The sequence below is a fragment of the Dufourea novaeangliae genome, unplaced genomic scaffold, assembly GCF_001272555.1.
Source record: "Dufourea novaeangliae isolate 0120121106 unplaced genomic scaffold, ASM127255v1 scaffold133, whole genome shotgun sequence".
Lineage (NCBI taxonomy): Eukaryota > Metazoa > Arthropoda > Insecta > Hymenoptera > Halictidae > Dufourea > Dufourea novaeangliae.
Genome location: NW_015374011.1, coordinates 663678 through 677512, shown reverse-complemented (window position 1 = coordinate 677512; position 13835 = coordinate 663678). Strand labels below are relative to the sequence as shown.

The window sequence follows — 13835 nt, the reverse complement described above, 5'->3', positions numbered from 1 at the left end:
ACCGTATCACGATAATATCGTGTACTTGACATTTCGGGGTGTCGTTTACGCAACAACGATTTTTACGACGGTCGACCTGGATAATACCGATTCGAGCGGAATCCCATTAAAAATTTAATTACTTCGCGTGCTATTCTTTGGATCGTCGGTCGTTGATACACAGTACCGCTCAGAAGTATACGAACCACTCGACTGGTTTTGGGTAAACACAAAGAAACTATCAATTCCTTGAATTCTCGATGATATTCCACACACTGCTCTTCGATATCTTTAGCTTATTTGCAATATCTCCGACCGAATAACCTTTACCACGAAGAACACACACCGCAGAACGTTTTTCAATTAAGATCACTGGCACTTTCGACATTTTCAGCACGTTAGATCGAATGTTGCTTTGCCAAAGAACGAAGGAGAAATGACTAAGGAAAAAGGGAATTTCGTGTTTATAATACACATGGCAAGGACATGGTCCTAAAGGAACAATGAAATGAAAACACCTGGCTCAGGTAGGCGAATCTACGGTACGCGTGGTAAAGGTGAAACGTACAAAAATTTTACCGATTACATCATTTTATATGTTCATAAATTATTCCGGCTTTTTTTAGTTATTATAATATGTAGTAGTAAATTTTATTTCCTGAAATGAATTTTATAAAACATAGTTTAAGAAATAGAATAATTGATGCATCTAGTTCGGCATGGGTATCCAATGTATAACAGCAAAAATCTAATTAATAAATAATTGATATTGATTTTCATACGACGAAGTTTACACCAAATTCTATGTTAATTTTCAGAATTGTATTGATAAAATTCTGGAGTAATTCATTTCTAATTACATTTTTATCTTATCCAAAATTACCCGGCAGGTCAGTGAGTCACTAAATATTGTTTATAAATTTTTGGCACTCGCACAAAAAAGGTTCGCCACCACTACTCTAGTGCATTGTAATTAACGATTACAAAATTAGTAGTAGCTCAGTAGTTACAACTTATAACATACAGCTAATAAAAACAATAGTCCCTGTTCCCTAAATATACATATAAAGTTTATAATATAAACATTATCGTTCGAATAATTCAGAATTTTTCTTTCCTTTGTAAAAATCAAAAGTGTACCTTCCTTCGAAAGGAAACTAGGAAGAAGGTTCACAAAGTCCCATCACGTGTGGTTTTGTAATTCTAACTGTCCGAATTTCTAAACGATTTTGTCTCGACCGATTTTACCTGCCAAGTCGGGCATCGACGCATCGGCGATCGTATCGTTACTGGCCTAAATCTATTTTTCTTGCGCAATTCTTTTCGCCGATACACAATCGCGACGGAACACAGCGAACGCATTATCGTTTGCATTAATATGCAAATATTATAATCGCCGTATATTCACGCGGTAGCTTGTCACTTCGAGCGCTCGATATTACACCGTCTCTGTTAAAAATCTGTACATAAAACGAAGCATGTAATAATTGTCTGTCGACGCTACTATTGTTTCGAAACGGTAATCTTTGCGTGTGTGTTTGAGTTACGGTCAGATTCTTACATAATTCTGCTTGATATACCAGCCATCGACTGCTTAGAAAGTAACGCATCGTTATCCGATTTCATTGCGGATTAAAAACCACTTGATAAAATTATACCTGTGTACACGAAAGTGTGTCTCCGATTAATTGCAATCATTTAAAAAACAACAGCTGCAGCTTAAAACATTCCAGCAAGATTGTTCGTCCCCATAAGGAAAATATCCTTCGATCGATAAATAACAGCATACGCGCAAAAATACATTCATTTGTGCGTTTTTATTCGTTGTTATCAACAAATGAATGGATTTCAAACTCACGGGCGTCGGACTGTCCAATCATAATAACAAAGTCATTGTGTCTCGTTGATACCTATGTATTCATATGTCACTGTCGTCGGCGAAGTCATTCCTCGAGGATCATTAACAACCAAAGACAATTCTTCAACTGAATATATAAAACGCACGAACAATATATTTCAATCAAGCTACTCTGGCCCTGCATGACATAGCATAGCAGCAAGTCACAATTCTTCATTCGGAATGTTCACGGATCATCGTCTGCACTTCGATATGTTGGGCAGCGGTTTGTTCTTGCAATTTTTCATCCAACGGTCCCACGACTTGAAACCTTCTCGATCCATGATCATGTTCGCGCAAACGATGTCGTCCTGAATATTGTCGTTCGCGAAATCCTCGCAGCGTTTGTTGCAGATGCCACCCGAATGCCCTCTGGAGCACCATTTGGCGCTGTTGATCTGGAAGATCCCGAAACTGAAACTGGAGGCACTCTTCGGCCCGGTGACCAGCGAAGTGTTCATGCCACTTTCGTTCTGCATCAAGCAGATCCAACTGCTGATGTAGGTCCTAGAGGTGCCAGCTCGTTGGAGCTCGTGCATGGCCTCGCAATGCGTCAGAATTCTTCCGTCCACGTGGACGTCCACCATCATCATGGCCGACACGATCAACCAAAGTCTCAAGCGTACCTTCATCTCGATGATCTCCAAGTGTTGACTGATCTTACAACGTTATTTCACTACCAAGTGTTTGATACCAACCGCGCCGAGTATTCACGATTAAATGTGACGCGTCTTGGCTCTTCGGTTTGCGTCGGCGACGACGACGCACTGCTGGCGAACGCTATGCGATAACCTTGAGCTTGAACGACGAATTATCATATACCAAGCGGCTGGAATGAAGTCTGACAACACGAGTTTGTACGATTCTTTTTTGACTCCGGTTTTCCTGAATGTATACGTGTCCTTTATATTCGGCAGAGTTACCTGATTTTATTCTTTCTTATAGGTTACTAAAGGATAGCCAACATTTGCGACGTTCCGTGAAGGGGAAAATAAACAACTCGGATGAGCCGCTACCTTCCACGGAAAATAATAACGCTTCGTTAAATAACATGGAGTTGGAAGCGGCTGCGATCGCCGTTGGTATCTGATTCGAGAATCTTGCAATTCATGCTAGCTGGAAGCGACAATTTTGTTTGAGATGGGATCGCGACGAATTTCTAATCGTTCCTTCTTTGACATGGAACATTATTACACAAATTATCGGTCTGGATTAGGTCTGGATGATTTATGGAAGAAGAGGTTAACACTATATACTTTAAACAACTGTAGAATCAACAATTTAAAAAATTTTCCAAAATCCTTCGAGATACGTTTAAATATCACTAAAGACTATAACATATCCAAGTGTCAACAAAATCCGAAATGTTACTCCAAGAGGTGTCCGATCTCCCTTGGAATGACCAATAATTTCCAATAAGTTCGCGTAATTTTAGCATTCAGAAGAGCGTAAAAACAGGCATTAATTTCAATGAAAAAAAGTAAAGTATATTTCATTTAAATATATGCAAATATACATAGATATAGACACGTCTCTATATTTCTGTCATGGATATTGCTGAACTGTCGGCGTACATACCACGTTCCTTTTGATCCTTAAACTTATGGATATTCCGTATACAAATGAACCGTTTCGAAAATCTGCAGGCACAACCAGAATCACGTTCCTTGGTGTCTTCTTCATTAAAAGCAACCGCGGATGTTCGGCAGAGGTTTGTTCCTGCACTTCTTCAGCCATCCGTTCCAAGCGTTGAATCCCCCTTCCTTGTAGATTATCTTGGCGCAAACGATGTCGTCCTGGATGTCGTCGTTCGCGAAGAGCTCGCAGCGTTTGTTGCACAAACCACCTGCGTGTCCTCTGGCGCACCACTTGGCGCTATTGATCTGAAAAATCCCGTAGCTGTAGCTAGAAGCTGTCTTCGGTCCAGTGATCAGCTGAGTGTTCAGACCGCTCTCGTTCTCCATCAGACAGATCCAGTTGCTGATCAGGCTTCTCGAGATCTTATGACGTTGCAGCTCTCGTACGGCATCGCACTTTGTTAGGATCTTCGCCTTTGTAGGAGTGTTTATAGCCAAGAGTATCAGGCCCAATAGTACGAAGTAGAATCTCATTTTTATTTTGGATCGTTCCACTTGGTCAGACTTGATGAACGTAGCAGCGATCACACCGACAAATCACGATGAAACGTGAGACCAGTTGCTTCATCGACGCCCGACGCATTTATGGCAAACGATATACGCAGACCTTGAGCTTGGGCGGTGAATAATAATTTCCTATGCGTCGTATTGTAGAAAGTATAGAACGTTCGCATTCAGACTCTCAGCTTAAGTCGTAAGTACTATACAATAGACAGAAGACAATAGAATTGTGTGGATATAAATTCTTCGCTTTAGTGTCGGTTAGAAATCATTTGTTGAGAATTTGTACACTTCGTTCATCTCGGTGTCGGGGATACTCCTGAAAGGTAAGTCGAGAAACGATGCTACGGAAAGATTCACGAGATATCGGATAATTGCAATCTTGGATTAATTGGCAGGTTTCGACATAATCCTTAAAGGGACCTTGAACAGAACCTTATAAGTTACGGGCACTTTCTACTGCGAAAAATATAGGCAGCATCGTGGAGCGTCCGCTTGAAAATGAGAAATCGGGTAGATTTATTAAGTATACCTGTAAATAATCAGGTGTCATGGGTGTAGCCAGAGGGGGGCAGGTGGAACACTTGTCCCTCCCCCTGGACAGAAAAAAATGGATTTTGCACTACTTTAAAAGAAAAAAATTTGACTTTGCACCCGTCCTAGGGAAGTCATTTGTTTCTGGACGTGGCAATTGACGCAACGTGATTATTTAATAGAGAAATTTTATTTGGAATTTCGATGAAATGTCGAAGCATCTTAGCGAGCGCGAATTGCATAAATGATTATGCAAGTGATGATAGGTTGTTGCTCGTCGGATTTTTATAACTGGTCACATGTAGGTACAAATACGATAAAATAGGCAGTACGTAAAATTCACAAATAAAAATCTATACAAGGCACGATAATATCACATGTACTTACACAACTGATTCAGTAGAACGTTCTTAGGAGTATTGGCATTCTTCGTCTCGAGTTACACATTCATAGATATTTCTCGCGTGTGAACGTATAGTAACTTTGATACCGATTTTACAATTCTCCAGAACTAGAGACACCGTAAGAAGAAACGAATGTATATGTATATATAATTACAATATGTAAAAAATAATAATGTACTTTCCATCCCATGGAGGAAAATTATTCGACGTTGGTATTTATACACTAATAACAAATGAAAAAGCAGTGCATGACACATTCTCGACGTGAATAATGCCAACATTTCTTAAGTAACATCCAAGGTGTTAACAAAAATAATAAATATTAACACCCTGTATGCTAATGATTACATGTTTTCAACTTACATTCTTACGAGGCTAGCATAATTATTCGAAGACTTAATATTCGTTTCGTTAAATACATTTCATTTAACGATTAAATTAAATCTCGGTGCTCGCGTTCTGTTTTATCGATAAAGGAAAGCTTCCATTACTGAACGATATCCAACTTATACGGCAATGGCTTTGGTGAATTAATGTCGATTCTAAATATCCAGTAATTAAACGTCGTTACTACGTAAAAATAACCACATAATTAGTCCGTGTATTTACAAAATTTTCTATCTATAAAACGTTCTGGCACCACATCAGTCGCAAACGCGTTCTCTTCCTTAACAACAGAGTAATCGTAACGATTATCATTCTTCAACCGGCAGTACTTGTCAAGTTAGCTCTCTTAGCTTTAGCGAATCGCAGAATATCTGGATTCTCGTAGATCATTTTGGCTAGTGTTTCCTGTCCAGCGTAAGTGTCAGCCTTCGTTCCCATGCACATGGACAGCTGAACGTTCGAGAGATCTTTGCTGCACTCCACGTCGTGATAAATATGAACCAGATTCTTGTCAGCTGCCCTGAAGATCTTCATGTTGGATTTAACAACCCTCTCGAAGAAGTCCACGTCTTCTTTTCCCCATCCTTCGATGGACAAATCGAAACCACCGACGTCTTCGTAATCCTGTTTGTACAATGAAACGATCCCGAAACCGAATTGTCTCCAGTAACCGGAAGATTCGTCGACGTTGAACGTGTCCTCCCATTTTTTCTCGCTTTTCCCAATGATCCGTGGACTGTACTGGCTGAACACCACCGGGAAATATATCTGTCTACCTAAAAGCGTGTTCGACTGTATCCTATACAGAGCGGACTCGGTGAATACGATATCGACGTCGACGAAGAACATTAAGTCGTCGCTCTTCAGCCTCGAAGCACCCAGATCAAGGGCCCTTGCCCTGGAAAACGTGCCCGAGACTGGAAGCGTATCTATACTCGCGCTACGATACTTGTACTTCAATTGTTCGATCAGATCTATCGTTCGATTGAACGAATTCTCTCCGTCACGACGATACAAAACGACCAACAAAGCAGTCTTTTCGTCGCTGGTTAGACAGATCTCCTCGTAATTTTGTAGGAACCTTTGGAAAACCTCGTATCTTCCCGACAGAGGTAAAATGAAATTGATGGTCTTGCTCCTGACTGGGTCCTCTTCGTCCTCGGAGTTGAAATTCAGGTTCAGGAAACCACCGCGGAATAGATTTTGCAGGGATTTGTCGTTTTCTCGTCTGTCCTGTTCGACTTCCTTTCCGTTCACTGTTTCCCGTATTTCCAGTCCTAGAAGTGGGAAAAATTGTGATTTTTTTTTTCTTGTTTTCTTTAAACGTCGCGTTCGTTTTTTGGCGTGGATAATTTCTAGAAACGCGGAGTGATCGTTTAAAATATACATAAAAGGTACCGGTGAAGTGCTGATGGAGATAAACGTGTCTTCGGACGGGCAACGTAACCTTTCTGCCTCTGTACTTCCGGTACACCAGCAGAAGATCCAGTATCGTGTCGGCGCCATAAGAATCCACCCGTCTGTAACCGTATAGGGCTGACCTTTCCTCGACGACTCTACCACGTTGCCGCGAACATGCGTTTATAGAGGCCATCACTTCGCGGGTGATGTCTTCCAGACCCTCTTTTATGTCGCTGTGAATCCGTCGCCTGGGATTCGAGTCAGCTAAACTGTACTCCGACCTCGAGAGAAAATCCCAGGTGATTACGTCGTTGTTGGTCGTTGGTTTGAACGATTGCAAACCAGCTGGAACACCTGCGAAAATTAATTGGAATTCTTTTAATCAGTCGTTTCAGTCGTTGTGTCTACAATAAATCATCGATGTGTTCTAACGCTTCTCTACATTGCCAAGAAGAGGTCCACAGGTGTAACGCTGACTTTTTAATGAGGTTTAGGACAGCGATAGAGTTTGGAATTCTGATGTCAATAATATTTGTGTCAGCCCCATATGACCATTAGTTTATGAAATATTTAATGTTCAGTGCTGAGGAGCCTTCGAACACTCATCGAGGATCTACTGTATTCAACTAAGATTCGTAATGGTCGCGAACGAGTTTGAATTCCTCGCGTCGTACGATCGCGGATATAACACTGGAACTGCACTTGATGCGTTGATCGTATCGTTAAACGAGCAGGAACGGACTCTAACTGCAGAAAATGGAAATGAGACGAATCATGGTCGAAATACCGATCGTTCGCGGCTGATAGGCTGAAACGAATCGTGTGTCGTGCCTCGTTTCAGCATCGCGGCGTGTCGGTCCGGTGATCAATTCGCACGAACCAATCATCTTAAGTGGCTCTATTAATAACGCACATCCACGGAAACGCGATTGTTCTTGAAATACGAACGGTCTGAATGACTCGCAGACGTCTGCGTGATTCGAGACCACTTCGCAAGGACGCGGTTAACTGATCGGACCTTTCAAGTGTATCGTCAAACGGGACGACAAACTATCAAATTCTGTCGATTTCATCGGTAATTGTTCACCTAATATTTCCGTGTCACCGGGATATTCTTTCGAATGTGGATCGATGGGAAACAGAGGAACGCCCTTCGCTATCTCGAAATTTCTTATATTTTCGACGTTGATTCCCAACTGTTTCGCCATCGTGTAGATGTCTCTGTGCAGATTCAGTCGTTCCTGCTGCAGATCCTGTATACGAAGTCCCTGAAACGGAAATCGAATCTCTTTCATCATCGAGAGAAATGATTACAGGTAAGGTTACGCGATCGTATACGAACCCTCATGTAATTGTGCAGCCTGTACATGTGTGGCGGGCTTTTAACAGGATGCAAAGTAATGGCTCGGTGTACTTCTTTTTTCTTCAAGTTTCCGGTGAACGCCAGTGCACCGCTGCTGTTATGGTACAAAATGGACTGCATCTGTAACAACGTGAGCATCCAATATCGTCAGCTGAAGATTAAGGGAACAGGCTGTTGCGCAAATCCATTCCGTCGGGTCTTCTAATCTCGTGAACCTTGGGTGTTGGAAGCTTCGATAGAAAATTATATCGCCGAATTTTCTACGCAATACTTTTCCGCGACAGAACGTTTTGAGTCGTAGAATGAATGTATACGAGCGAGCCTTGACAGATGACAATTAATGCAAACAGAATCGGAGTTAAGGTTAAAGTATGAACTTCCTGCGGGTTATGACCGATAATAATTATTATCAAGAATACTTATAGCCGCATCTTGCACCGGGACCCGCGGAACGGGTGTTAATCAAGCTGCGAGACTGGGTGTGGTGGTCTCCAGTTACGCAGAATTATTCTAGTGTTACCATCTAGGTTGATTTGCTCGTGTTCCATGACCATTTGCTTCAGTGGTTCCTCTTTTGCAATTTACATTCATACAACTTACGATCGAGAACGTATATTTCGACATTTGCAGAAATCGACCAGGTGTAAGATTAAAATTGTTAAAATTGTACAAACATTGCCACGTATACAGGCGACAGAAGTTTCCATTGAGTTGTAATTGAATAGAAGAATCGTGAATCCGTTGTCGTAAACCGAACACGTCCCGATCAATCAATCGGCCGACAGCGTGGACGTGTAAAATGTCTAGAACAAACACTTTGTAGCTATTGCAATGTCGTACCACAGGATATTAAGTGTTTCGACCTTACGTCGAGTGTCAAGACGTGTATGAATGGGCTGGCAGTAGGTTAGCAGGGTACGATTTGTTCGTATCTAACGAGTAACATCCTCATCCGTGCGTTTTACCTTTCAAGCGGAGTCGTTTCAATGCGATCTATGCCGATAATCTCTAGTAGCGAAATCTTATTTTCACCAATAATGCAAAGAGTCTGTTATTCTTGATTGTCACTCACGCAATGTGTCTACTTTTTTTTTTTGTGTTTTTCTCGTTTTATTAGGATTTCCTCAATCCACAGCAATCCTTTTTATTGGATCGTGTTTCGGGCAAAATTTGTCCACGACGAATGTGACATAATAAACGGGGCGTAACGTCGAGGCAGCATTGAGCGCAATCGTGCAGTTCGATTAAATTATTCCAAGGAGGACTAACGTGGATTCAAGTAATTCGTGCTGCAAATTGTTACTTAACCGCAAACACCGCCGGTGCCTAACGCCGAGTGTCAAGATGGAGGAGAATGACTCGATTTGGCCACTGGGTTAGCAGGGTACTATTCGCTTGTACTTAACGACTAACATCCTCATCTGTGCATTGTACCTTCCGAGTTAACCCAATGATAGCGTACCCTGTATATGATGCAGATGCGTAGCTTATGTATTTAAACCTGTAATACGTATGGAGCGTGTTCCAGCCCTCTGTAACAGTTCCACTGCCTGGGAGGTAATTACCTAAATTATTTTAATTCGACAATCGATAAATAAATTCGATAGACGGTACAATGGAAACACGGAAACATCCTTGGAAAAGATCGCTAAATTGAGCAAGATTGTTCGCTTGGAAAAGCCAGAATTTCGCAGTGAGTCACCGTTACATCGTAAAGGGGGATTCCACTGATGCTTAACTCATCAGGTAACACTTACGTATGGAAAGCGGTTACCCATGTATGCGTTAGATTCTGTGGGATAGCCCGTCGTTCTAATGAACTCAGAGTCTGTGTCGATCAACAAATTACACGTGTCACGTACATATGTACGTTCACGTCTATAGTGTGTGCACGTGGAGGGAGAGAGAGAAGAAAGGAGGACGACCGAAAATAGATTTAATGTTATGTGAACAGCAGCGAAGCGCGTGAGGTCGCTGGACAACTCGCCCGGGGACATTGAAATAAATTTTACGACAGTGGAATTCAGGCGAAGCGAACGTTCGAAAGAACATGTATATATATATACCTCGTAGCTCCAGGTGCAAGGTATACCGGCGTACTTCTGCACGCATCTGCCCAATTCGACGTCCTCATGAGTGGTGTACAAATGTCTCAGGCAATACTTGATGTGCGGCACGATTCTCCTCAAGGTCTCTCTGGAGAGTATAACACCAGGTCCGCCCATACAAAAATTCTCGTCGTACTCCAAGGACAGCAAGCCAAATTCCTCGGAGTTCCCTCTGCCAGCCTGGCCGATGTACATGGCCCTCCTGGAGTTCACGGACCGGAGAAGCTGCTCCAGACGATCTGTCCTTACATATACGTCATCATCCGCCCTCAGGAACCATTCAAAACGATCCCCGTAATTGTTCCACATGTATTGCAGCATCATGAACGATTTCTTCTGTGGTGGATAAGTGTCGTCCACACGTGGCAATGGCACCAACGGCAGGTCAGGACAGTTCTCTGGCACAATGGAACTTTCGGATGAGAAGAAGGCGATTTTACCGGGAAGATCTTTACCCCAGGTCTCGTAGACGGCTTTCGCTCTAGTGTCAAGATATTTTCCAGCTGTCATCACACCTACGAACACCAGACCCGTCGTGGAACTACTGTTCGTTTGATCGTCTTCGTTCAGATTCGGAACGTTTCGTGTTAATGGTTTCACCAGCACATGGGGCCCAGGCATCGAGGACGAGTATATATTGTACCGTTCCTGATGGCTGGACGAGAGTATCCGATAACTTTGGATGAGAAATCCTAGAAGTAGGCCCACGATCAGGCCCAGAACGGCGCTGGCCAATCCGCGTCGTTTACGCATCACTGAATGATACGTCACCTCTTCCATTGATACTCTTCAGGAGTCCCTGGACCTACCGCTGGGTTCATCGTCATCTTTCTAGCGCTCGCCGACGTTTTCCTTAATGATTTCAATGTGCTAATTAGGGTAATTGTTGGCAATCCGACCGACGATCCCATTGCTTCTCGCGTCTGCACCGAGCACGGACTCCGCTCAGACCTGTCGATCAAACATTTTATCGCTTCAGAAATATTTTGGTTTCGGTGTTTGGTAGTCGTAAGGTATTTCGGTATTGAGTGTATTAATACTCGAAAGGTTCTACGATTATTTTCTGTCAATGTCCAGCGGGACCTTGGTCCACGTTTATCCGTCATTTGACGAACAAAGTTTGACTGTATGCTTTTCACCGTTCTCGGCGTGGCTTACAAAGGAATCGTTGTTTGCCTAGTCATTCACTTTTACGGTTGAATCGAGAGGGAATTTATCATACGCAAATTGAACGAGACTCGCCGGATTTTATTCAGAACAGTGTAAACTTAGTATGATGACGTGACGAAGAATATTGATCGTCTGTAACTCACATCGAATCCTTTCGTTAATTCCGTCGAGTGCGTTTTGCTGACCTCCCTGAACACTGCAGAAGTTTCGGAATAGCTGACGGATCGTCGGTCCATGTTAATCTGTAAGGAACACAGAGAACTGTTTGATAACGAGGCAAAGCTCGCGATCGATGATTCGCGGACAAAAATTGATACGATCAATATGTAACAAGTGCCTATTCCAAAGATTGAGGTCACACACGTGCTAAGATGACAAGAGTCGAACGTACGTCAGCGATTAATGCTCGGTGAGAATATTTTTTTCTGTCTTCTGTTCTAATCATCGCTGCCTTTTGGTTTATTATTTCGTAACCACTCGCGAACACCGTATCAACGAATTGTTATGGTAATTTGTATTCACTCGCCGTTTGAATATCGACAGCGTATGGTCCGACGAGACAATTATCGATCACGATGATAGAATCAAAATGTTCAACTGGTCGATTGATGAAAAATTATGTGTTCGATTGGATCTATTGTACGCTACAGTCATTTGGCCCATTGTTTTGATGATTCTTCTTTATTTTATGCAATTTCGTCCGAGTACTGGTATGAATGCGAACGATAAAATGACTGTACACCTCTAGAAACTCCCAGGATATAACGAATACAATGGTATATCCATAAATAAGAACTCAACGCCGTTATAAGACGTTCTCAGTGAATTAACGGCGTTCCGTTGTTTTCGTGAACTGTACATATATGGAGGAATGCATATTCCACGTGCCACTAAGCAAATTTCAGTGTTCTTTACCTCTCGAACGATACCACGGATTCTTGGCGCAAGTTTTCTTGTTGCACGTTACGAGAAGCTATTGAAATATCTTCTGCTTTACGGTTATAACGACACCGTAAGCAGCTAATAGAAAAATGTTATTGAAACCTGTCGCGACGCTGTCTCTCTCTCGTGACAATGCTAGAAAGGGACTGGTCCCTTGAGATGTCTCCTAGCCGGTTGGACCGAAATGTATTCCCCAAATCGGCGTAGACAAAGAATTGTCCCCTGGCGAAACCGGTTTCCAGGCATACTGATATGCATATCCGAATGCGGGCAGTTTATTGAATTTCGGTAGACGTGACAAATCTTTCTGCTAGCAGAGAAATCAAAGATAAAGAAATCATTTGTCGAGTGAGAAAGGTTAATAATGATTCACTGAATGAACCTGACCAGCATGCGTAAAAGATAATTCCAGTTGCATCGTGTAAAGGCTTTCCCGTTATCTGCAAATTGATTATTCGTTAAATGCAGTGTCGCTGATGGTCATCGTCGATTGTCTCTAATCCCTAACCGTACATTCGTTTCCGTTCTCACAATCACTCCACAATTACACACGGAGAGAAAAGTGGAGATTCCGTTAACGATTCTCGACTTAATACGGATCATCTTTAATTTAAAGAAACGTACAGCAAAGAACGATATACGCAAAATTCAATGTGCGTTACCGTCTTTAATCTTATCTGTGCGAGAAAAGATACCAGAGAAATACGTATGTATGTACTCCATTTCGGTGATAATTTTAAAAATAACGTCAAGTCTCAGGCCTATATTTCGTAATTCCCATTTCAATCCTGCGAACATCGCAAAGAAACGCGAAAAATTGCTTGGTTGTCTGAGAGAATCGCTTCGATACCGTTAGACATGTTCCATGAATCGATATCAGCCGCAGACGACGATCGTGTTGACAATTGGCGATTACACGGCTCGAATCCACGAAATCCCGGTGTTCGTCCCGTTAAAGGATACAATACGAAGTGACGTGCCCTAGCGTGGACGTGCACGAAAGGCGGGAGAACCGGTTTAAGCCGAAAGTCAGCTTTAGATCACTAGACTAGTTCGTAAGGCGTCTCTACGGCACAACGTCTAGTTCATTATGGTGAAGAAGACGAGGACGAATTCGGGATAATGAGTTATTCGATTCGAAGAAAGACTTTCGTCGACTCGTTGGAACTTCTAAATGAACTTTCGAGTGCTTCGGAAGAGAAGCTATTCTTCTACATTCAAAATGGATCGAACACTTCATCGAACATAACGGAGTAACTCGAGAGCCAAGAAGACCTTGCTGTTAATTTAAATTATAACTGCACACGTGATGAAATTTGTGCACACCTTGAGGCGACCGAGGACAAAGTAGTGGTCCGCATAGAAACACATTGCGGTCAGGTTCTTGTCGACTCGCGTTAGCCGTTCGAACGATCGTATTTTCAAAAGACTGACCTGACCGGCCTACTCAGCCATTTAGAAGGCTGTTACGAGGAACGGGGTCTCTCCGTTAATTGTTCCCACAGACATCGA

At 42.4% G+C, this 13835-nt stretch overlaps 3 protein-coding genes across 3 annotated transcripts; all 3 read right to left on the bottom strand.

Moving 5' to 3' along the window:
• Positions 1-1921: 1921 nt before the first annotated feature.
• Positions 1922-2508, bottom strand: LOC107188560 (lysozyme-like). Its single transcript, XM_015576867.1, has one exon. The coding sequence runs from the start codon at positions 2506-2508 to the stop codon at positions 2071-2073; it is 438 nt and encodes a 145-aa protein (XP_015432353.1). The 3' UTR covers positions 1922-2070.
• Positions 2509-3558: 1050 nt separating this feature from the next.
• On the bottom strand, positions 3559-3987 carry LOC107188552 (lysozyme c-1-like). Its single transcript, XM_015576857.1, has one exon. The coding sequence runs from the start codon at positions 3985-3987 to the stop codon at positions 3559-3561; it is 429 nt and encodes a 142-aa protein (XP_015432343.1).
• Positions 3988-5654: 1667 nt separating this feature from the next.
• Positions 5655-10991, bottom strand: LOC107188506 (chondroitin sulfate synthase 1). The gene is made up of 5 exons (XM_015576808.1): positions 10170-10991; positions 8083-8223; positions 7828-8008; positions 6738-7094; positions 5655-6616 (listed from the first exon to the last, which is right to left on the bottom strand). Exons 1-5 carry the CDS (start codon positions 10989-10991, stop codon positions 5655-5657), a joined length of 2463 nt encoding a protein of 820 aa, XP_015432294.1.
• Positions 10992-13835: the final 2844 nt, after the last annotated feature.